This window comes from Chinchilla lanigera, unplaced genomic scaffold (assembly GCF_000276665.1).
Source record: "Chinchilla lanigera isolate Chin_1 unplaced genomic scaffold, ChiLan1.0 scaffold00018, whole genome shotgun sequence".
NCBI classification, from domain to species: Eukaryota; Metazoa; Chordata; class Mammalia; order Rodentia; family Chinchillidae; genus Chinchilla; species Chinchilla lanigera.
The window spans coordinates 13,183,464-13,206,499 of NW_004955419.1; the positions used below are offsets into that span (position 1 = coordinate 13,183,464).

The 23,036-nt window shown below is 57.7% G+C and overlaps 1 protein-coding gene across 6 annotated transcripts in view; it reads left to right on the forward strand.

Moving 5' to 3' along the window:
- Nucleotides 1–23,036, forward strand: part of Dfnb31 (deafness, autosomal recessive 31) — a 91,266-nt gene that overhangs the window by 67,463 nt on the left and 767 nt on the right. For 2 of the 6 annotated variants that reach the window (XM_005382629.2, XM_005382633.2), the window contains exons 4-12: nucleotides 3,273–3,475; nucleotides 4,414–4,450; nucleotides 5,687–5,899; nucleotides 6,564–6,773; nucleotides 9,424–9,456; nucleotides 18,853–18,924; nucleotides 20,074–20,611; nucleotides 22,025–22,206; nucleotides 22,747–22,869. In XM_005382629.2, the coding sequence (XP_005382686.1) occupies nucleotides 3,273–3,475; nucleotides 4,414–4,450; nucleotides 5,687–5,899; nucleotides 6,564–6,773; nucleotides 9,424–9,456; nucleotides 18,853–18,924; nucleotides 20,074–20,611; nucleotides 22,025–22,206; nucleotides 22,747–22,869 (1,611 nt within the window). Of the gene's footprint in view, nucleotides 1–3,272; nucleotides 3,476–4,413; nucleotides 4,451–5,686; nucleotides 5,900–6,563; nucleotides 6,774–9,423; nucleotides 9,457–18,852; nucleotides 18,925–20,073; nucleotides 20,612–22,024; nucleotides 22,207–22,746; nucleotides 22,870–23,036 lie in introns of those variants that run through there. The other 4 variants (XM_013513190.1, XM_005382630.2, XM_005382631.2 and 1 more) reach the window with 4 other exon arrangements.

The window sequence follows — 23,036 nt, forward strand, 5'->3', positions numbered from 1 at the left end:
TTCCTTCCTTCCTTCCTTCCTAACTTCCTTCCTTCCTTCCTTCCTTCCTAACTTCCTCCCTCCCTCCCTCCTTCCCTCCCTCCCTTTCTTCCTTTCTTTCTTCTTTTCTTTCTGTGTGGTGCTAGGAATGGAAGCCAGGGTCTTCACATGCTAGCAAGTGCTCCACCCTTTAGCCACATCTGCATCCGTCACCTCAAGCCCTTTACAAGGAGCTGCCTAAAGTTCACAAGGACCCGGGCCTCCCTCAGCCAGCTTGCTCAGGAATACAGAAAGGTTGAAGGAACTGTAGACACTGCCAGCGGCGGGGTAAAGCCTGTGGCGCTGAGACCTGCTGCCAGCTAGAAACCAGAAGGATGGTCTTGGGCTAGGAGCCCCCTTGACACCTGAGAAGAGTGAGGCACAGCAGCTATTGGGGATTTGTGGGGCCCCATGGCATAGAAGTAGCGGAGCCAGGAATGAAGCCCAGGGCTGCTAGTGTCAGGAACCCTTAACCACAGTGCTTTGCTGTCTCCTGGGTCGGGGGAAGTCTCGGTAGGCTTGTAAGCAGGGCGGGTATCACAGAAGCAGAGTGGTGATGAAATTCATTGGGTGCATGCCTGTGGCCAGTCTGGTTGTCAGGGCATGGTGAGAGGGAGCTCAGGCACCTAGGAGCAGCGGGTGGGGGCTCAGGAGTGGGCCAGCAAGATGAGGGGCAGGAGGAAACTGGATGGGACTGGATGAAGGAGATTCTCTGAGAACTACAGACAGAGTTGCTGGTGGGGCGGCGTCTCAGGTCTGGCTGCTGTAGGCAGGGCTAGGGAAGGGTGGCGAGAGGGTAGCTTTGGGATCAGCTGGATGTGAAGTGATACCGTGTGGTCCCCAAGAGTACCTGGCAGTAGCCCAGTAGCACAAAGCAGATGGGTGTGGGAGCCAACTGGCCCTGTGTTTGTGTCCCATAACAAATCTTCCGGGCTGGGGATTTAGCTCAGCGGCAAAAGCGCCTGCCTGGCAAGCGCAAGGTCGTGAGTTCGGTTCCCGGTACCGAAGAAAAACCAAAAAAACAACAAAAAAAAACCAAATCTTCATTCACTAACCCTGTGATCCAAAACTACCGGTTAAACATCTTTAATCTGAAAATCTAAAATGCAATGCTTTGAAATCCTTTTTTTTTTTTTCTTGCAGTACTTGGGATTGAACCTATGGCTTTTATACTGAGCTACATCTTCAGCTCCCCCGCCCGCCCTTTTTTATTTTTATTTTGAGAAAAGATCTCACTAAGTTGCCTATGCTGGGCTTGCACTTGCAATCCTCCTGTCTCAGCCTCCCAGAATCCTGGGAATACAGGTGTGCACCACCACATCTGGGTTTTGAATACCATTGTGACACTCATAATGTTCCAGGTTTCAGAGCATTTCAGATTTCAGATTTTCTAATTAGGGATGCTAATGCAAAGTGTATGCAAATGTTGCAAAGTCTGAAAAGCTCTGACATCTGAAACACTTCTGGTGCCAAGTGCTTTGGATAAGGGATCTTCAGCCTGTGTTTGCTTATCCTCTGGGAGCCTCTGTTCTCACGAGTGGAATGGAAAGCGGTAACACCGCCTCTCTAGATGCGGGACGTGTACTTAGGAGAAGCATGAGAAGGGACAGACGAGGCTGGTGTCATCCGATTGGGCCTGCTGGGCAGGTGCAGAGATGGGTCTGAGGTCGGAATGGATGGGAGTGAGTGTGCTTTTCACCCCCTGGGTGATTTTCCACTGAATTCTTGCAGTGTGGGGGCCCCGGGGACACAGTGTGGAGATGCTGATGGGAAAATCCATTTATGGCACCAGATTGAGCACATTCGTGACGCGTGAGCAGGACGGGGCCTGAGCAGGTCAGCACAGCATCTGGCATAGCACCTGGCACACGGGGGTGTGACAGTGCCGGTGGGTGATCAGTATGCAATGTGGACGGTCCACACTGCCTGGATGGTAGAGGCAAAGAGGGAGTGTGCCACCCCTGAGCCCACCAGAGCCAAGGTAAAGGGGAGAGGTCCTGTCTGCATGTGTAACCACTTTCTGTCTCCAGACTGCAGACAAGTGCTCGGGAACCAGGGGCTTGGAGTCTCACCTCGGGTCCCGTCTTCCTGCCCAGTCCTGTTTGTCTCAGCTTTTCCAAGGGTGGCTTTAAAGACTGCTAGTAAAAACCCATGGGCACTGATTGTGTGCTGTCAGCAGGCTGGAGGAGAAGAAAAGCAGCCAAGAATAACGGGCATGGCACCACCGGGCTGCCCTTCAGCTGGAGGCTGGGACCCCGGCAGCCCCTTCCCACCCACAGGCCTCAGTTTCCCTGCTGGGATAAGATGCCATCTCAGTGTCATCATTCCACAGGTCCCTCTGTGGCTTTTGTTTGTCATGGATTTATTTTTATCAGAAAACTAGGGGTTTTTTTAATCCTTTCATTAAGAATGTGCTTGTATGTTTGTATTTTTTTTTATTACAAAATAAAACTGCTGGCTTGTTGTGAGAATCCAAGTATGTGTTGCTTCAGTGGGAGGCTAGTAGCCTCATTTATTGCTTTTTGTCTTCAGTAAATTAAAGCATTGTTTGCCATGCTAAGGTGATATAAGAACTCATCCATAAAGAAGAATGAAGTCGTGTCATTTGCAGGAAAAGGGATGAAGCTCAGGACCGTCTTGCTGAGCGAACTAAGCCGGGCTCAGAAAGTTAAATATCACATGTGTTCTCTCATATGAGAAACCTGAACTATAAATAAATGAATGAGAGATGACAGGAAACTAGAAGGTAAACTCTTGCAGCAAGGGGAGGGGATTAGGGAGAGGGAGAGGATAGGGACAGGAGAGTCAGGGGATTGGAAATGCGCGAGATCTGTTACTGGATGTATAATTTCCCCAGGATGAATGTTACTATTCTGTACAGCAGCCACACATTAATTTTTTTTTTTAAAAGAAAGTGTACTTGAGGTAACAACCCTCAGCCGTGGGGACATATATAAAGAATCTAATGGAGTCTGCCCTCACACCTCCCCCTCACCTCACCCCAAATTCACCCCTCACTCTGGCCTCTGAGATGGCTTGTTTCTAGGTAAGGAGACCTAAGGGAATGTCGTGCATGGGCTCGGGGCGGAGTTAGAAGCAAGCTCTGCCACTGTCTCGCTGTGTGGTCCTCAGGCATCCGCATGACGTCTCTGGGCCTCAATGACCCCCCTGTAAGGCCGGCTGAAGGAGGACTAGGTCAGGGCTGTGAAGCCCCCGGTGTGAGTCAGGTAACTGCTGTGCCTGGCTCTCGGCAGGTCGGGGACCAGATCCTGGAGGTGAACGGGCGGAGTTTTCTCAGTATCCTGCACGATGAGGCAGTCAAGCTGCTCAAGTCATCTCGGCACCTCATCCTGACGGTGAAGGACGTGGGGAGGCTGCCGCACGCGCGCACCACCGTGGACGAGACCAAATGGATCGCCAGTTCCCGGATCGGGGAGAGTGCTGTGGGCTCGCCAGGGTCTGGCTCTGTGCATGCAGCTGGGGGACCCCAGGGCGGGATCTGAGAGCCAGGAGGCCGTATCCCAACCAAGCCAGGTCTCTCCTGTCCATGGGCGTGACATTGGGCCCGTCCCTCACGCTGTGGCCTCATCCCGAGTAGAAAGCTGAGATGTGCAGCCGGACCCCTGTCGTATATTTGCTGCCAGGCGGATCACAACTCATCCTGCTGGCCTTAGTTGCTTCATCTGAAAAGCATACCTCTGCCCCCAGCCCAGCCCTGCCAGTGCCGACCCCGAGGTTAATTTGCGTGAGTCTCGGATGTCATAAAACCTGGTACCCCTGTTGCCAGGTGACTGTGTAGTTGCTGGTCATGTGCGTGTCACCTCTAGGCTCCATCTGGTCTCAGCCCCGTGGCTGGCGGCTCCCTGGCACATTCCCCCACCCCCACCCCGGAGCCTCTTCTTTCTCCCTCCTCCCAGCTTCCCTCCTGTCATCACACAGTGTTAGGAATTCTTTGAAATTAGTTGCCAGCATTTAAAAAGACACCAGGCTTCCTGTACAAAACTGGATTTCTGGCTATTTCTTTAAAAAGCAGGAAGTTTGGCTGCCTGAGCCTACATTTTTTTCATGACAACGTGGGCTAAGGATGGAGTAGTCCCTGAGGACCTTGGTGTGTCCGCCCCACCCTCGCCAGGGCTGGGTGACCCGAGTCCCATGGCAGAGGCTGCCTTCTCTCTGCTTCAAATGTTCGCCTAAGTGCTGAACTGGGAGCTCTTGGTCCTGTGCGGTTGGAAACAAGGCAGGCAAGCGCCCCGCATGGTGTTGGGATCACTGTCCACCTTGTCAGTGGGGAGGCCAGAAGCCACCTGTCTGCCAAGAGGCCCCCGCTGAGCCTTTCCTGGCTCGGCCACTTCGTCTGCTCGGACCTGTGCCTGAAGAACTTGTCTTTCTCCACAGGTTTCCGGGGGATCTCAGCACAGAGGGAGCAAACAAGGTAAGGGCCTCTCCATCTGTGGGGTGTCCTCAGCTTCTTCATAGCTCCCCGGGGGGGAGCTGCAGCCCGGGCAGTGTGCCGAGCAAATTTCAGCCGGGCAGCCCCGGACCCTAGGGGATGCCTGCTAGGTTCCAGGCACGGTGCCCTCTCCAGGGCTGAGGGCAGGAAACAGAACCGACCGGGTTCCTGCCCCTGTGGAGGTCACAGCCCTCAAAAGAGACCTTGAAAATCCAAGCACACCTTCCAACAGATGCTGTACCTAAGTAGAAAGATGCCCGGTGCCCTCCAGGCGAGGCGATGGGGACCGAGAGAGAAAGAGAGAAGAGGCAGCGGGCACAGAGGGTGGGGCGGGCAGGGGAGGAGAGTGACCCAGGGCCCTGAGGCAGGAAGAGGGCTCGGCTTACTGCAGGAACTAAAGCAAAGCCAGTAGGGGGCGGGATTGAGCGTCACGTGACAGCAGGCAGGATGCTCAGATCTCTCAGGCTGTGTAGGCCACCGAAAGAGGCCTGGCTTCTAACCTGGATAATGGACACCATTAAAACGCCTTTTAATCAGGGGCAACGGGAGAAGAGATGGGTGTGTTTACAAAAGCATTTTAGTAGCAGGCCAGGGGCCACTGAACGGCATCTTAGACTCAGCTGGTGGGGGGGGGGCGGTGCAGTGGAAGGCAGGGTGTGGGTGCGTGCAGATCTGGATCACAGTTTAGAAATACAGGTACTGATGTTGTTCCTGGTTTACCACGGGAGGTGTCAAAACCTACTGAATGAATGGGACCCTGGGCAACAGTGCTGGCCTCTGAATGGATGCAGAAGTAAAATGAAAGCACTGTATAGCCCAGCGCAGTAACACGTGCCTATAGTCCCGGGACTCTGGGAGGCTGAGGCAGGAGGATTGAAAGTTTGAGCCCAGCTGGAGCAATTTAGCAAGATTCTGTCTCAAAACAAAAAATTTTAAAAGGCCTGGGGACGGAGTTCAGTGCGAAAGCCCTGAATTCAGGGCTCAAGATTAAAAACGGAAAAGAAAAGAAAAAAGGAAAGAAAAGAGAAAATAAAAGAAAAAGGCACTCTGTGAGCACTTTGCAGCTAGCTGAGGCTGAATGCAAGGGTGTAGGCTCATCCCTGTGCAGACCCCCTGGTAGCTTTCAGAAACTTTCCCCCAACACCCGCTGGTTGCCCCTGGCTTGGCCTGGCCTGACTCAGCTCAGCAGCCCCAGGCCTCTGTGCTCCTGTCTTTCAGCCAGGATTTTACAAAGGCCCAGCTGGCTCCCAGGTGACCCTGAGCAGCCTGGGGAACCAGACACGCGTGCTGCTGGAGGAGCAGGCCCGGCACGTGCTGAACGGGCAGGAGCGTGCCACCATGGCCTACTACCTGGACCAGTACCGCGGCGGCAGCATCTCCGTGGAGGCCCTCGCCACCGCCCTATTCGATCTGCTCAACACTCACGCCAAGGTGACCTGTCCTGAGCACCTCCCAGGAGTTGGCCAGCCTGAGCCCTGGGCAGCCGCTGGGAGCCATGGTGTCCCCACCCCTGACCAAAAGGCACACTGAACCCCAGGGTTCACAGACAAAGGCCTGTGATTGGCCCCAATGCTGAGTGCACATTTAGAGTCACCTGAATTGCTTTTAAAAAGCAGTGCCCTGGTGAATGCCCCAGCAGTCAGTCGTTTTAAAAAGCCCTGGGTGACCATGCTGATCGCTAGCTCTGAGCCCCAGCTGTGGTAGAAGTCTGAGGAAGGAGAGATTCAGTCCATCGGGACGGTGCACATTCAGAAAGACATGACAGGAAACGCGATGTAGAGATAAACAAGACTCTGAGATGGGGTGGAAAGCACAGCCGAGGGCTTCGAAGCATAAGACATCATGGTGTCTTCAAGGCCGGGCGGTCCTGTGTGTGTGTGGAGAAGGAGGAGGTGACCGAGGCAGGAAGTAGACGATACTGGGCCCAGTGTCCAGGTGCAAGTGTTTGGACTTCTTCCCGAGGGCACTGGGGAGCCATAGTGGGCTGAGGAGTGAAGGTCAAATTTGTATGCAGGTGATTTGGGAGTTTTAGGGTTACTGGGCCTTCCTGCTGGAAGCGTTCCCCGTTGAGTGTCCTGCTTGTCCCCAACTCCAGTTCTCCCTCCTCTCTGAAGTGAGAGGCACCATCTCCCCGCAAGACCTGGACCGCTTCGACCACCTGGTGCTGAGGCGGGAGATCGAGTCCATGAAGGCAAGGCAGCCCTCAGGCCCCGGGGCTGGGGATACCTATTCCACGGTTTCCTACAGTGACACAGGCTCGTCCACCGGAAGCCACGGCACCTCCACCACTGTCAGCTCGGCCAGGGTGAGCTGCCCGTGCCCTGTCCCTGGCTTGAAGGGAGTGAGACCAGTGGGGTGTCGGATCCCAGCCCCACCCTTCCCAGCTCCCTACGGTGACTCTCTGAGCTCGGTCTCTCCATCTGTCATCACCTAGTAGTTGCTGAGTTCCTACTGCTTGGGAGGCAGGGGTCGGTTAGTGTGCGGGGTGGGGGGTGCAGACAAATACATTATTACAATGCGGGGGGCACCAATGAGACACAGTGAAGTCTTTGGCACCGAGAGGCCTGACCCCGGCAGTCCCTCAGTCTCTGGCAGTGGTCACAGCATGTGGACCGTGACTCTGGCTTTCCCCAAGAGGCCCCCTCTGGTCCCTGGAGCCCCAGTGCTGCTTGGCTTTCCCGCAGGCTCACCGGCCCCTCACAGCATCTGGTCCAGCCAGGTTGTGCTTCTTGCCCCAGGAAGCTCACAGCAAGGTTCACCTCAGGAGGCTTCTGCAGGGAAGGGGCAGGCGCAGAAGCCTCTTTATCCATCTGGTCACCGGCGTCCACGAGAGGGAAGGAGTCGGGCTAGGGGCCGGGAGCCACCGTGGTTCCATCCTCCCCTCCACACGCGCCGTTCTTGCCTTTGGACGTCCAGCCCCGCTCTTCCATGGAAGTGGGTGGGGAAGCAGTGCTTCTCACCCTGTGCTGGGTGCTGAGAATGGGGAACTCAATCTGGGGACCTGGTGGCAGGCTGCAGTGTGTCTAGGGTGTTGGACTCGCGTGGTCAGTGGGTGTAGGTGGGCATGCACCCCCTCTGTCTCACAGACACAGCTCCCAGTGTGACCTTTCCCTACCACTGGGGCTCTTCTCCACCTGTACCCCTCTTTCCTATCCCTGTTACCTTCATCCCCAAGGGTCCTTGTCCCTTCTGGGATGACCCAGAAGCTGCCGTGCTTCCCTCTAAGGCTCTGGGCAGGCTGCAGTGAGGCTGGTTCATGTTTCCGGAAGAGCAGATCACTTACGGGCAGGGCGAGGCCCGCCTTCCCCCTTCCAGATTCAAGTCTGGCTCTGAGCAGCACCTGGCTGCGGGCTGGCTAGTGAGATGAACTCGGACCGCCAGACTCCATGTGCCGAACCCTTTGTCTCTGGGTTCAGCTCCCACTGAGATTGGCCTTGAAAATGTCCACGGGAAGTTGGAGGAGCCGGAAGCCACTGTGCAGGCTGTGCTTCTGTGATGGTCCCTGTGGAGTCGGGAACTCGCACTCCAGGGTGGAGGGTGGGGGTGTCTCCTCTTCTGGGAAGCTGATCTAGGTTTAGGCCCAGGCCTCCCTGGGCCTCAGTTTCTCCATGGATAAATAGCATGAGGTTCTGCTGGCTCTGGCTACAGTATCACAGGACCCTAGGACAGGTCAGGCTGGAGGACAGGGGGGGCAGGGTGAATATTATGCCCAGAAAGATCTCTTTAGGGTCAGAAGCCCCCAGCCCCAGCTCACCACTGGCTCACAGTTACTTTCCCAGCCAGAGGTGTCTCCCTTCCCAAAACACTTCCTCGGGCTTCCCCCCCCCCCCCCCCGTCCCCACTGTGGCAGGTGTGACCCTACCCTGCCAGGGGGTTGATGCAAATGGACGTACCCAAGGATGGCAGAGCTCAGGCTCAGAGACCTGCTGTTGCTTTTAGACCCGCTGGGGGTACTGTCCCTTCTGCAGGGTGGGGGCCTGTGCGCGCGGAAGGGGTCCCTTAGCCGGGCACCGGAGGGAGAGGACAAGAGCTCAGGCCACAGAATGGCTTCCAAGCGAGGGGATTTTGAGAGCAGATACTCATGCATGTCAGGGTTAGGAACCCAAGCCAGGGTGAGCTCCAGGGCCAGCGCAGTGGGTTTCCAGAGAAAGCCATACAGATCAGGAGGCAGCTGCGAAATCACCTTGCCTGTGTGTGCCTCAGTTTCCTCCCATCCAAAGTGGTCATGACACTGCATCCCCCAGCCTCTTGGGAAGTGAGAGAGTGCCTGTGGCCTGGGAAAGGAGCCTGTGCGTTCTGGGGATGCCCCTCCCACCCTGCCCCCGGGGCAGAAGCCCTGGTTCTTCCTGACCCCCCTCCCCTCCGCTCCTTGCTGGGGAAGGCACTTGGAGCTCCGCACCCAGGCCTTGAGGACACTTGTAGGCTCTGAAAGGGGTGGGCTGAGGGATAGCCTCTCCCCGTAAAATGGGGACCAGCGCAGTCCTGGCTGCCTGTAGCTCCCAGGAGGGCCCCCTCCCAGCTTCAGCCCACCCTGGGTGCCAGACTGAAGATTCTCTGCCCACACAGGGCTCAGCCTCCCTGGCATCCCAGCCTTTTCTGCCTGGTCTCGCAGACAGGGCGCTCCTGGAGTATCTGCCTCTCAGGAGCACGGGAGACCTTGGACATGGTGCTTGCCTTCTCTGCCTGTTTGGGGCCTTCCCTTGTCTTCTCCCACCTTCATTCCTGCCCAGAGCAGTCAAGGTGGCTTGAGAAAGGAGGTAGACCTCCGGTTTGTTTTGCGTGTGTGTGTGTGTGTGTGTGTGTGTGTGTGTGTGTGTGTGTACACGCATGGGTGCCCATGCGCATTGCAGGTTGCATGTTTGGAGAGGGGTTGTTGCTGCTGCCATGTCATTCCCTCATATTTATTTGATGTATTTTTCTTTTTGCCTTTTGCCCACCCCCACCGCCACCCCCAGGAGCGGCTGCTGTGGCTTATAGACCTGATGGAGGTACCGTCCCTTGTGCAGGGTGGGACTGTGTGTGTGCACCCGGGAAGCAGGGGTCAGGCAGGCAGAGCCAGGGGCTATCGCCCTCCCCGTCACCCCTCACGTCTGCACCTGTCCTTGGTGGGGCCTGGGGTTCTCTTCCTGGTGCTCCCAGTCAACCAGTTCATCAGGTGTCCTCAGGCTCTGGGGTGAGGAAGCCCACTGTTCAAATCTCAGCTCTGCTTCTTCCCTGCTGTGTGATCTCAAGAAGTAGCTTCACCTCTCTGAGCTGAGCTTGAGGTTCTGCAAAAGTGAGGAGAGCGTTTCTGTGCCCTGCTCCTGAGGGACTTCTCAGTCTTTGCCCAGACCACATGCTCTGTCTGTCGGGCCTGCTGTCCCTCCCTCTTTTGTGTCCTGTGTGCCCATAGCCCAGATCTCAGGCGCCACTTCCTCCAGGAAGCCTTCCTGAGCCTCTCAAGAGGCAACTTGCAGCCCTGGCTGCTCCAGGCCCAGGTTTCCAGCTGCAGCGGCTTCTTATCTCAAGACATTCTCCTCATCTCTTTGAGGCTGTCCCATTGCCCTCTGGACCACCAGCTGCTCAGGGAGGGGACCATGTCGCATCTCCTGCCCTTCGTGCGCAGCACAGAGCCTGGTGTCAAATGCATTTCAGCCATCCCTTCTGTGGGCCTCCTGGGAGCTGCAGGCAGCCAGTACTGCTGTGGTCCCCATTTTATGCAGGAGGAAACGAAAGCTCCAAGAGGAGAAGCAACTCCCCTCAGGTCACACAGGAAATGAGAGGTGGAGCTGAGACTGGGAACCCGGCCTGGTGGCCTCTGAGTGGTGCTGTGAGCCTTGCTGTCTGCTGTGGTTCTGCCTTGCCGGGGATCACCTAGTCGTGCGTCTGTCTGTCGCCATCCTCTGTCTCCTCCCTTCCTCCTCCTCTTCCTTCCATTCTGTTACAAATTGCGTACGAGTCCTGACCACATGCTAGGTGCTGGGACACAGGAGCAACAAGCACGATGGAATTCAGAGGGGAGCGGGAATGGCAGGCAGGAGAGTCCAAGAATGCAGTGGATGATGGGCTCTGCAGGTGCCAGCTCCTCCTGCACCTGGGCAGTGGCACCGGTGCCACCTGAGACCCCCACAGCTCACACACACACACATCCTGCCCTCCACCCTGAAGCTCACCTGCTCCTCGTCTGCTATGCCCTGCAGCACAGTATATACCCTCCAGAGAGCCCCCCACCTTGCCTCAGTCTCCCCATCTGCACGACCAAGACAGGGCCCCAGGATTCTTTCAATTCTGAGTCTTCGCTGCGTTGAAAGGAGGTGGAAAATATTCAGGGCGGTGCAGCAAGGAATGACAGCTGTGCCCCATAAACCTAGTGCATGTGAACCAGGGCTGCAGCATGCCTCCAGGGAGGAGAAAGAGGCAGAAGTGGCACTCATTTGCCACGGAGCGCCAGGTGCTGGTCTGCAGCACCCCACTGTGTGTTAGGGCTGCAATAATGCCAAGTAACAAACAGCCCCAAACTGTGGCAGATCACCACTGAAAACATTGCTTTCTAACAGCCCAGGTCCCTTTCCTCTAGCTCACGCCTGTATCCTATCTGCAGTATAGGACCCATCATCATCTTCTTTATCTTCTACATCAGTTTCTCTCCGCACTACTCAGGCAGAGCCTGTGGGGCGCAGGAGGAAGTGTCTGTTTCCTTTTTGCCTCCTCAGTGCCAGCCCAGGAAATGCAGAAGAGAAACTAAACTGAAGCCACGCCCCCAGGCACCTGCAGGATTATCTTCTCAACATTCCCTCTTACATCAGAGAACATGCCCTTTGCTCTGGCATTCAGACGCACAGGCAGCATCAGGTGCCAGCTCCCAGTGACCCAGATGCCCAGACGATGCCCCAGATGGAACCAGTTTCCATTTAGCCCCAGTTCCTGGGCCCTGAGGGGGTGGTCAGTGCCGGGTTTGATGTTACTCGCTCTGCAGCCGTGTGCCCCAAACACAGAGGCGGTTGATCAAAATCAGATGTCCCCACAGACAGACCACACTTGCTCCCACTGGTCTAACTGAGAGTCAGCCTTGAGCATTTCTGGCTGCCTGCAAGCCATCTCATTTTCTCCCGTAAAGATGCTGGCCGGGAGAGCAACGTGAGAAAGGGCTTCGGGCAATTCTGGGATTCTTTATCTCGTACAAGCAGGGCCGTGACAGAGGGGCTTCACTGCACGGGCTTTGGAGTTCAGCCGTCTGGGTCTGGCCCTCCAGACTAGTAGCCGGGTCACCTTGGGCAGGTGACTCAAGCCTTCTGAGCCTCAGTTTCTGCATCTGTGCGTAGACCGGGGAGACCAGGTGTCTGTTCATTGCGAGCAGATGGATGTACGGGTGTGGACCATGTACAGTTACACTGCTCGTCTACACTGGGGAGGGCCACTGCAGAGGGCTGAGGAGGAAAGGGAGTCCGCAGAGCAGCTGAGAGCAGCCCTAGCGTCGAGAGGCTTTCCCACCTGGACTTGAGAGGTTCTGCACTCCACATCCTACCCTGGAAGACCTCAGAGTCCTCCTCTCCTCCCGTGCCCTGCAGGAAGGGAGAAGGGTGTACCAGGGCCAGAGTGCATCAGCTTCCTCTCCCCAGGCCTGGGCCATCAAGGTGCAGAGGCTTAAGCCCTGCAGCCTCAGGGACCCTGCTCATCGTGCTGCTCTGCCCAGAGGCAGCAAGCAGGTTTCCGGGGGGCCTCTGCCCCGCTGCACCTTCCCACTGCTCTGGCCTGCTCAGTGCCGGGTGGAACACATCCATCCATCCATTCATTCATTTGGTCATTGGAGCACGTGTTGAGCGTGTCCTCCCTGCCAGGCTCGAGCCTGACCCCTGGGGTTTAGTGTGTCCAGGGGAGGAGTCCGTGTGTCATACAGCAGTCTATGGCATTCACGTCAACGCCGCAACTGAAGGGCAGGGACAGCGGGAGACTGGGGCATCGGGGGAGAAATGCAAAAGCTCAGGTTCAAAGTGTGGCCTCTGCCAGGCAGCAGTGAGGTGACTCCGGGCAGGAGCCAGAGCAGAGCTGGTGGCCCGCAGCCACTGGGCGGAGTGAAGGAGGGTGCCAGGGTCAGAGTGTCACCAGGACAAGGGGAGGGGGGCACCTGAGTGTAAGCCTCGCAGGGTTCAGTACAAAATGTGCTCCTGTTTGCCCTGCGTGCGTGGCAGGGCCGGGAGAGAACACCGAGTGACCGAGCGGGGGGAATGCTGTCCACGTGCACAGGCACTTGTCGGGTAGACTGACCGCACCCGCCATGCTGGGACACGGCCGTGTGCCCCCCCTTGAGTAGAGCAGCCCATTCCATCCCCGGGGGACCTCCGCTCCTGCCCTCCACACCTGCAGGGCTGTGCTTCCCCAGAGCCACTCAGGGCCCAGGGTGACTGTGCTTCCTCTCAGCCGCAGTCCCAATGGGATGGCTGTCCCGCCTTGTGCTTTGCTTGATCTACAGGGGGTTACAGCGCACCTGCCTCCCACGGTGAGGACCCGGGTGCTGGAGATGTTTCCACCCGGCAGAGCCTCAGGAGGCTGGGAGGCCCTGGGGCCTCCTCCCGGAAGACACTTTTCTCTATTTAAAGATAAAGTGCATGGTTCAATCCAGGCAGCAACTACACGGTGAAGGCCCATTTTCAGCTATGGGAGCGCACAGTAGAACAAGCTGCTTTCTTTATTACCACGCCCGGTGACAAAGCCGGGCCCCTGGTCAGTAGCCGCTGTCTCTGCGAATCGTGGCATCTGCAGTGACTGGGATGCGACGGGAGAGTCAGTGATTTCTCTGGGGGGGCAGCGGCTGACCTGCCGAGGTAGCTCAGGATCACGGAAGTGGACTATGGCCCCAATCTCGGGTCCCTGCGCGGCCTCCTGGAGCCTTGTTTCTCATGTTTGTCCTAAGGCTCCTTCCAGCCCTGACCATCTGGAGATTGGGGGTCATGCTGTCTTTCTGTGGGGAGGGAGAGCGCGGAAGCTTTCCACTCAGCAGAAGTGAGTGAGGCCTAGCTAACAGCGTCACCATGCCCGTGACGCCTGTGACCTGACTCCGCACCACCACGCCCTGCCCCAGGCTCCCCATCCCACGCCATCCCTGGGGGCTTCATGAAGAAGCTTCCAGAGTGACAAGTGGATAAGTAAAGCCAGGTGCTGCTGGCGCTGGGCTGTTCCACGGCGTCCCAGCCAAGCCAGGTGGACCCCGGCTCCCTGCTGTCAGGTCCTCTGTCTCCCAGGCCGCTCCCTGGCCTTGCCCTGCAGCCTCCTGACGCCCACCCAAAGCAGTGGTGGGAGAGGTGAGGGGTCCTTCTGGCGCTCTCTGCCCACATCACTGTCCCCCTGTTACTTCAGCGGTGACAAGCTCCTCCGCCCACGCCTCCCCTTGCGTCTGTCCTCTTTGCTTCCTGTTCTCTCCGTTGCACCCCAGCCTCTTCTCTCCAGAACCCCTCCCTTCCCTTCGCCCCACTCTCCGTCCCCTTTCTGTCCCTTTGTCAGCAACCCCTTTGGACAGAAGTCTGAGCCTGTGACCTTCGGGCAGCTCTTGTGATTCAGTGCCTCAGTTTCTGCACATTCCGGCTGAGAAAGGGCCACCAGCCTCAGGTCTCAGGTGCATTTTGGGGTAGGAATGGGGAGTCTGTTGACCTGACAGGAGAGTAATGAAGCCTGGAGAACAAAGAGCTGAAAATAGCCCCTTATGTAAGCATCCTCTGTCCGAGAGAGGGAGGGCCCAGGTGCCGGGGAGCAGAAGGGCCTCGTTTTGCTGAGGTGGCCCTGGGTGCCCTCCAAGCCTTACCTGTGCATTTCCAGAATCCCCTTCCGTGCATCTCACTTTGCTCCTCTCAGTGACCCCAAACCAGATTTATGTCAATCTGGGTCCCCACTGGGCCGACTCAGACTGTAGAAATGGAGTTCTTTCCTCCCACAGGAAGGGAATGTCCTGAAGGACCCCTTTGGCTTGAGGGAAGAGAAGGGGATGATGGCAACAGGCCTTGAAGGCATCCTGGCCCTGTGGGAAGCAGGTTTTCTGTCTGGGATGCTGAGTCAGGCCTTGAATAGGGCTTGGTGTCCTGCCCTGTCCTTGCGGTGTGACCTTGGACTGGTGACCTTCTGTCTCTGAGCCTCAGTCACCCCAGCTCTGGAGTGGGCAAAGATCCCACGTGGGAGGATCCTGTAAGTCCCCAAGGGGTGCCAGGAGGGGGCCAGGACACCTGCACTCTGACCTTGAGCCCCCTCTCAAAGCTTGCCTTCGAGCTGTTCTGCTGACCTCCCCTAGGCTAGAAGGGGCCGCCACCGCCGTCTGCAGCTATTTTGGATGCACGAGGATTGGGCTCCCGAGGGCCTGGAGCAGCAGATGGAGTCTGGCAGGGCTGGGCTCTGGCCGTCTGCTTGCTCCACTTCAGGCTCAATTTCTTCCCCCAGCCCCACCTTCTGTCCCCGCTCCAGGGTGCCACTGTTGGCAGGAGAGAGTCTGAGGCCAAGGCCAGCGATAGCTGCGTCCTCACTCATGCCCGAGGCCCTCTAGCTCCTGGGATTTCCAGGCACCATCTAGTTCCAGGCTGGGGCAGGACAGGGCAGGGCAGGGCAGGGAAGGACAGGATGGGCTTTGGTGTGACTCTGACCTGGCTTAGAACCCTGGTCTGCTGTAGAATGGCTCTGTGACCTTGGGCCAGTCATTTCCCTCTCTGTGCTTTCCTGGTAGCAGATGTGATGGGGAGACTCACAGCCCTGCTCTAGGGTCACCGGGGGTCCCTGAGATGATGTAGGTAGAGCCCTCAGCATGGGCCTCTGGAGTTCCCAGCTCTCTAACGTGCTTTCCGGGAGAAAGTCACACCCTCCCTGAGCTTTTTTGCTTAGTCTCCATGCCCAGGAAGTGCTTGCTGAGTGAGTAACAAATGCTCAAATCTCCTACAGCACCAGAGCAGGGCAGAACCCCTGTCTGGCTTGGAAGCCTCAAGTTGTTATCTGAGCCTCCCCTGAGGGCCGCCTGTGGGGTGAATTCCTGGAGCAGGTGGTAGCTGCCCCTGAGTGTGGCGGTAGTTCCTTTTGTCCTTGCTGGTGACCCCTCTGAGGCCTCCCTGTGCCTCCCGTGGAAGCCAGGGCCGTGGCCGCTGGGTCTCGGGAAAGGCCTGCTGGAGCTGCCGGGTTCAAACTCACAGGCTGGTGTAACCCAGGGAGCCACGTGCTATCGCTGGCTCAGAGGACGGGCTTAGGCGAAGGCATATTTGCAAGGCTTCTGCTGAGTGTGGCGCTTACCTTCCCATGTATGTCATGCCAGGTGAGAGCCGTGGGGGCGCTAACACGTCACCTGCACGAAGCAGGTGCTATTGTTACCCTATTTCACAGAAGGGGAATCAGGACGGAGAGGTTCTGCAATTTGCCCACCCAGCCTGAAGTAGCAGATCCATGTGTGATCTTACAGAAACCTCAGAGGTGGCAAAGGCAGGGCTGGTGTCACTGATCAGGAAGGCCAAGCATCCCCTTGGTGGGTGGGTTTGTCACTGGCCCTGGTGGCCATAGGAACATTTGCCTTCATTGGAATTCTCTGGCCTCAGGTTGGTCCTCAGACAGGGGGATCTGTGTGCTGGACCGACTTAGGGCTATGCAGTCAGGTGCCTTGTGTCCATACCCCCGGACCATCGTGACCACTCCCCACAATGACCTACAGTCCCACCTCCCTCCACCCCCAGCCCACTAAGCCCCCTCACCTACCCTTCCCCAGTGGCCACAGCCATGGGTGGACTCCCTCACCCACTGACTCACTGATGTGTCTAGTAAATATTCATCAAGCACCCATTATTCTGAGTGGGGACCCCATGGTCACAAGTCCTGCCCTCTCAGAGTTTATGTCCTAGTTGGAGAGAGAGAAAGGAAATTCAAGCTGTGATAAGTGTTATACAGAGAAGCAAATCAGGGATAGATGGGGCAGTGGAGCAGGGCTGTGGTAGCTGGGGCTGGTCTGAGAGGGCCTCATGAGGGCAGAGCTAAACAAAGTAAGAGAAGGAGCCATAACCATGGTGCAGGCAGAGACAGCAGCTGGTGCAAAGGTCCTGTGGTGGGAACAATCCCATTATGCCAGGCGGGAATTGTGAGAAAGGGTGCAGTTGTGGGTGTGAAGTGTGGAATTTCCTCCAAGAAAGATGGAAAGGTCCCAGGGTCTTGGGCCGGGGAGATGTGTTACCTGCGTAGGTTTTCAGAATGCTTCTGGCTGCTGGCTGCAGGCTGGAGCACAGTGACTGTGGGAAGGAGACAGGAAAGCTGGCAGGGGTGGAGGTGGGGCTGTGATTTCCCATCAGGCGTTCAGGCGGACCTCATCCAGCAGGTGCCCCGGGAGGAGGATCCCGAAGGTGAGCACACAGAGCGTGCCTCTCGGGGCGGCAGGCAGAGGCGGCAGCCAGGGGGAAGGAAGGGACAGAGCAAAGGGAATCTGCTCAGGAGGCAAACCTGACCTCATCTCCATGGCAACCCACTGCCCTCAGGCTCAAGCCCAAGCTTCTCCACGCTTGACTCCCATGGAGCTGCCAGCTGCCCAGAAGATTCTCAAACATCCTCCACCTCCCTCCCACCTCAGCGGCACCTTTTCCGTGTCTGAACTGCCCATCCTGCCCTTCTTGCCCTGCTCGCCTGCAAGATGCAGCTTTGAGCTGCACCTCCTCATCTAGGAACCCTTCCTGGGCAGCCCCTCCCTAGGCATCAAATGCCACTTGCCCTCAGGCTGTCCCCTCTGCCATCTCCTGCTGACCCCTCTGTCCCCAGCCCCTTCGGTCGGGAGCTTCAGAGACTGCTCGGCGTGGATGGCTCACCCGAGCCCTGAGTCAGGTGGCTGTGTCACCCACGGAAACGGCCAGGAGGATATGCACGGTGACACAAAGACTTCCTGTGAGGATCGGCTCCCACACTGTGTGCCTGAGAAGTCCCATGGTCTGCAAGCGGAAGCCTAGGAGAGCGGGTGGCATTGTTCCAGGCCACGTCCAAAGGCGGGAGACCCAGGAGAGCTGATGCTGCAGTGCCGTCTGGGTCACTTTCTCATGGCTGGGGCTCCATACCCAACACCCAGTGCTTAAAGGAGGAGAGGTTCACTTTGGCTCACAGTTTGTAGGGCTTTCAGGCCATAGTTGGCTGGCTCCAAGGCAGCGGGGCATGGCAGAGGAGAGCTGCTTATGCACAGTGGACAGGAAGCAGACAGAGCGGTCTGGAAAAGGGATATAAACCCTTCCGGGCCACGGCCCCCAGTGACCTTTCTCTTCAGACCAGACCCTGCCTCCTAACACCAAGTCAGCTACGGGTGCCCCATAATCCAACCACTTTCGCAAAGCCCTGCCTATGAGCACACGAGGCTCTGAGGGGACATTTACACATAAACCATAACAAGGGCAGCAGGGGTGCTGGGGTGCGGCTCAGGGGGAGAGCATTTAATTAGCATGTTCGAGGCCCTGGGTTCTGTGCAAAAAAAAAAAGGGACCCCTGAGAGCAGGAGAAGATGGCTGCCCCAGCACCAGAGAGCTCCACTTGCCCTTCTGCCACCATTTTTTCCACGGGGGCCTCAGGGAGAGGCGATGCCCTCCACATCTGGGAGGGTGATCTTTACTCAGCCTTCCCTTTCAAATGCTTGTCTCTTGCAGAAGAACCCAGAAATGTTTTACCAGCTCTCTGGGTTGATAAAGCCAGAGTCAGTGGCAGAGGCTCTCTGGCATCCTGGGCTCAGTGGGGTGGAGAGAAATGGCGGCCTGACTCCTCACAAGCGCCCAGCTCAGAGAGGAGATCTGCTCAGCCACTCAGAGATGACTTTTTGTAGGAGGAAGTCACTTGAGGGAGCTTTGGGGAAGGAAGGAAGGAAAGGAAGGAAGGAAGGAAGGAAGCAAGAAAGGAAGGAAGGAAAGAAAGAAGGAAGGAAGGAAGGAAAGAAGGAAGGAAGTTAGGAAGGAACACTTTGCAAAATAAGGGCAAATTATATTTGAAACCAGCCCCTCAGGATTAAAGCCATTCGGGGAAGCGGGGGAGAGGGAGAGATCGGAGTGTATTCTCTGTGCATTTCTCACTTGCTCGACCCCTTTTTCACACCACCTGGGGTTCTGTCCCCACAGTGGGCGGGGAGTCCCTGGGTTGGGGAGACGTTAAATCTGTCCAGCACAGCACTCCGACTCTCAAGGCCGGGCCCAGGAATGCCCAGTCAAGGCCCAGACACCCCAGCACCTGCAAGTACTTCAGGGGAGGGCTGAAAATGATCAGAAAATCCCAATGGAAGACTGACCTCTACGGGCAGAAGAGTGGGTTGGACTGGGTAAAATAAATGTCAGCAGAGCAGGGCATGTCAAATGTCTGAAGGCCTCGCTGACGGGTGCTCTGGCAGAGAGACTGTCATCTCCTCTCCTGTTTGCTCAGCTTGCTCCCCTGTGCATTTCCAGAACACGCTGGACCTGGAGGAAACTGGCGAGGCTGTGCAGAGCGGGGCCAATGCCCTCCCCGACGTGTCCGTGGTAAGGCCCTGCTGGCCCCTGAGTCGTGCTCTGCGCGCGTCCCATACCCGCTGCAGGCCTGCAGTCTGTGCCGCACTGCCATCTCCCACAGGAGCCCGGCCAGGTCACTCCTGGTGACTCAGGGGGGCCCAAGTGGGTGCTGACTTTTGGCATTACCTAAACATTGCCGCAGCAAGTACAGACACCTGTGTTCACCAGGTAAACACCCTGCAAGCGGCCCTGCACCTGGGTGGGATGTAGACACTACATGTGACGCCACACTCGGTGATGCTGACCCTAATGGCTTTTGAATGGCGTGGACTTGAGCCAGATTGCCTGGGCTCAGATCCCACCTCTTCCACTGACTGTGGGACTTTGAGAAAATTTCTGAGCCTGTCTGTGCTCTGTTTTCTCCTCTGTAGTATGGGATGATAATAGTCTACCTACCCCGTAAGTTTGTGGCAAGGGGTAAGTGAACTGGTTGAAGTAAGGCATTTGGCAGGGAGCTCGCAAGGCTGTCAGAGCCATGTAAGTGTTGGGCCTGGGCTCGGCAGAGGGGCGGAGTAATCACAGACTCCTCCACTGCCCTCCACCACGCACCTGCCTGGTCTGGGCATCTTGCTAACCCGCCGTGCATGCAGCTCGCCACACCCCCTCAGCCAGGAACACTCTCCCCATTGCCCAGAGATGTGCTCAGAGAGGCACGGTGCCCTGCCCAGCGCCACACAGCACCACAGCCCCTGTGTGCTTCCTGCTGTCCGTTCTGTCTCCGTCCAGTCCCACCAACTCTCCATCTCTAGTAGCCCAGATAATCCCCTAAGAAGAAAAGCCACAGAAATGTGCCTCTTGCGTGTTCACTTCCTCTTGCTTCTAATTAAGTCCTGTTGCCTGCGACAACCCTGGCTGACGCCAGGAACTTCAGTTCCCAAAGGGGACAGTGAGGTCCCCAGAGACGTCTGCCAAGATCCCAGCGCTCCTCAGCTGCCGCCCTGCTCCTGCTCAGGAGAAGTTTTCCACTGGGCTGTTACATTATTCAGAGCAGCGTGGCCAAGAGCTGATAGAGCAGGGACCGAATTCCAGCCGGGCCTGGCACCGCGCAGCGGCTCCGGCCTCCCCTCTGCAGCCGCCATGGGTTCTGACTCCTTCTACTCCTGTTGGGTCTTTTGGCAGGACGATGTGAGATCCCCCTCCGAGGGGCTGCCTAGCGTCAGGCCACTGCCTCCCCTGCCACCTCTGGCCCAAGGCCAGGACCGCCCGCTTGGCCAGCTGAGGAAGCCAGGGAAGGAGGACCCCGCAGCTCCTTCCTCTGCGTCTTCCCACTCGGGCATCGTCTTCTCCGCGCCACGGAACCACAGCCCGCCCCGGGGCACCGCACCCACCCCAGGGACTTCTTCTGCCCAGGACTCTCCCTCCTCCCCCATCTATGCCTCTGTGTCCCCTGCCAACCCTGGATCCAAGAGGCCACTGGACGCCCACCTGGCCCTGGTCAACCAGCACCCCATCGGGCCCTTCCCTCGGGTCCAGTCACCGCCGCACCTGAAGAGCCCCCCCGCAGAGGTCCCAGGTGCTGGGGGGTGCCTCCTGCCACCCTCACCCTCAGACACCCCAGACCAGACGGGCACCAACCAGCACTTCGTCATGGTGGAGGTGCACCGCCCCGACAGCGAGCCAGACGTGAATGAAGTGCGGGCCCTGCCCCAGACGCGCAGTGAGTACGCCAGCCCGGCCTCTCAAGCAGTCTGCCTGCTGGTGCCCTAGTGAAGCGGTGGACGCCCCAGGGCCTCCCCGCCGACATCCCCTGGTCGGGGTCCACTATTAAAGTGGCTTGGGGCCTGAGACTTGTGTTTGATCCTGCTTCTGCCACGGACTAGCTGTGTCCCTGAGCAAGCTGCTGCAGCTGTCTGAGCCATGGGTCACTGGGGGCTTGGGGGCCCCCTGAGCTCCCCCAGCGCTGGCCCTTGTGTTCAACTCACAGGGAGGGCAGGGGTGGTTTCCTTTTTCCCTTGTCTCCTGGGACCTTGCACAGAGTGGGTGGTGGGGCCCAGCTGGGCCCACCTGCCCAGGCAATGGAGGCGTCTGTCCTGGGTCTTCAGCTAGAGCCGGCCTGGGCACATTCCATGGGGTTCTACTGCCATCTTGTGGCTAGAGTGATATCTGGGCCAAGGAAGGGGACCCGTCCTGCCAGGCAGCCTGGGCTAGGACCAGAATGTAGAGTTCCCACAGTAGGGGACTGGAAGGAGGGTGCTTGTATCCTCACCATTTTACAGGTGGAGAAGCTAAGCTGCAGCAAGCAATGGGGAACCAGGCAGCCTAGCCCGCGTCGGCTCTCCTGCCCCCACATGTTGGGTCTGTAGGTCAGAGGCATCGCTGCTCCTGCACTGGAGCAGGAACACCGAGGCTCAGAGAGGCTATGTGACTGCCCACGCTTGCACAGATGGTCCAAGGGCCTTTGCACTTGACCCACCAGACTCCAGCGAACACATTCTTAACCTGGGGTCTCTGACTCAGGGGCAGATGGCTTGGTCACAGGACACCCGGACGCCATATGCCCCACCTCAGCTCAGCCAGGGAGGTCAGGCAGGGGTATGGACCAGGTACAGCAGACCTTCTTTTTCTTTCTTAGGAAACTAGAAACTAGTTTTAGGTGAAATCTCCTGATTTGAGTATGTTAATCATTATGTTGTGTTGATCATTATGTTTTCTGCATGAATTTAAAAAACAAAGACAAGAGAGGGGCACCTGTAATCCCAGCACTTGGGAGGCTGAGGCAGGAGGATGGGAAGTTCAAAGCCAGCCTGAGCTACCTAATGAGGCCCTGTCTCAGAATTAAAACAAACCAAAACAACATAATCAGGAGGCTGGGCTTGCCCACTGACCTCCATTTTAAACATTATGCCAGTGGCTGAGGATAGGGAGGCCACGGTAGATGTCCTGGAAACAGCGGATGGAGCAGGAGGAGGAGAGGGTGCCGAGGGGTATCCCTGCCCTCCAGCCCCTGGGTGCCTTCATTCCTCCCCTCCATCTCTGCCTGGGAAGTCCCCCAGCCTTCCAGCCTCAGGCTCCACTGCCACCTCCAGGAAGCCCTCCCTGACTGTTCCTGCCCTCCTTTCCCGGCCCCCAGCAGCCTCCACACTGTCCCAGCTCTCGGACAGTGGGCAGACGCTGAGCGAGGACAGCGGTGTGGATGCCGGCGAGGCGGAGGCCAGTGCCCCGGGCCAAAACAGACAGACGGCATCCACCAGGAGCAGGAGCAGCAAGGAGCCACCCAGGAGCGAGAGGACCGCAGAGGGGGGCAACAAACCGGTGAGGAGGGTGGGAAGGCAGGAGGTGCGGGGCTGGGAGGGAGGGAGGCAGGGCCCAGGTGGAGAACAGGGGGCCCTGGGGACAGGCTGCAGCTTGGCAAGTGACCACAGGAGAGGGGAGATGAGTGCCCCATGGCTGGAGGGATTTCCGCATCCTGAGGGGACCCTGCAGGAGGAATCTGGAGGCCTGTTTTAAGTCTCATCTTTGCCACCGATCCTGGATAAAGGAGGCTTGCCTGAGAGTCTCTGTGGTCCCCTCATTCTGCCATGACGCAGCGACTAGACAGTCTTTGGGGGTCAGACCGGCCTGGACTGGAGTCCCTGTTGCCACACCAGGCAGCTTGGGGCAGCCCCTCACCCCCAAGCCTTCGGGGGTTTGTTGGGATTAAATAGCTGAGGACACTTAGTGCTCGGCTTCATCCCTGCCACACTGGGGCTCCCGGCGTGGGCTGCAGCCTGAGCCCCGCTAGGCCGGGCATGGGTCACGGTCCAGCCCAGGCCCACGGCCAAGCCAGCTCCCTGAGAAGGCCTCACCCCACAGCCAGGACTCCTGGAGCCCACGTCCACCCTGGTCCGTGTGAAGAAGAGCGCGGCCACCCTGGGCATTGCCATTGAGGGTGGGGCCAACACACGCCAGCCGCTGCCAAGGATCGTCACAATTCAGGTATGTCCCCAGGGGCAAGCCTCCCTGAAGGGTCTGGCTGCATGGACAGGACACCCCTTCTCCATCCCGTTTTGACAGCAGGATGTGGTTACCTAGCTGGCCGTGTCCAACTGTGCGTCGGGTGGCCAAAGCCAGGCCTGCCCACGGCTCGGTCACCCCAGGTGAGC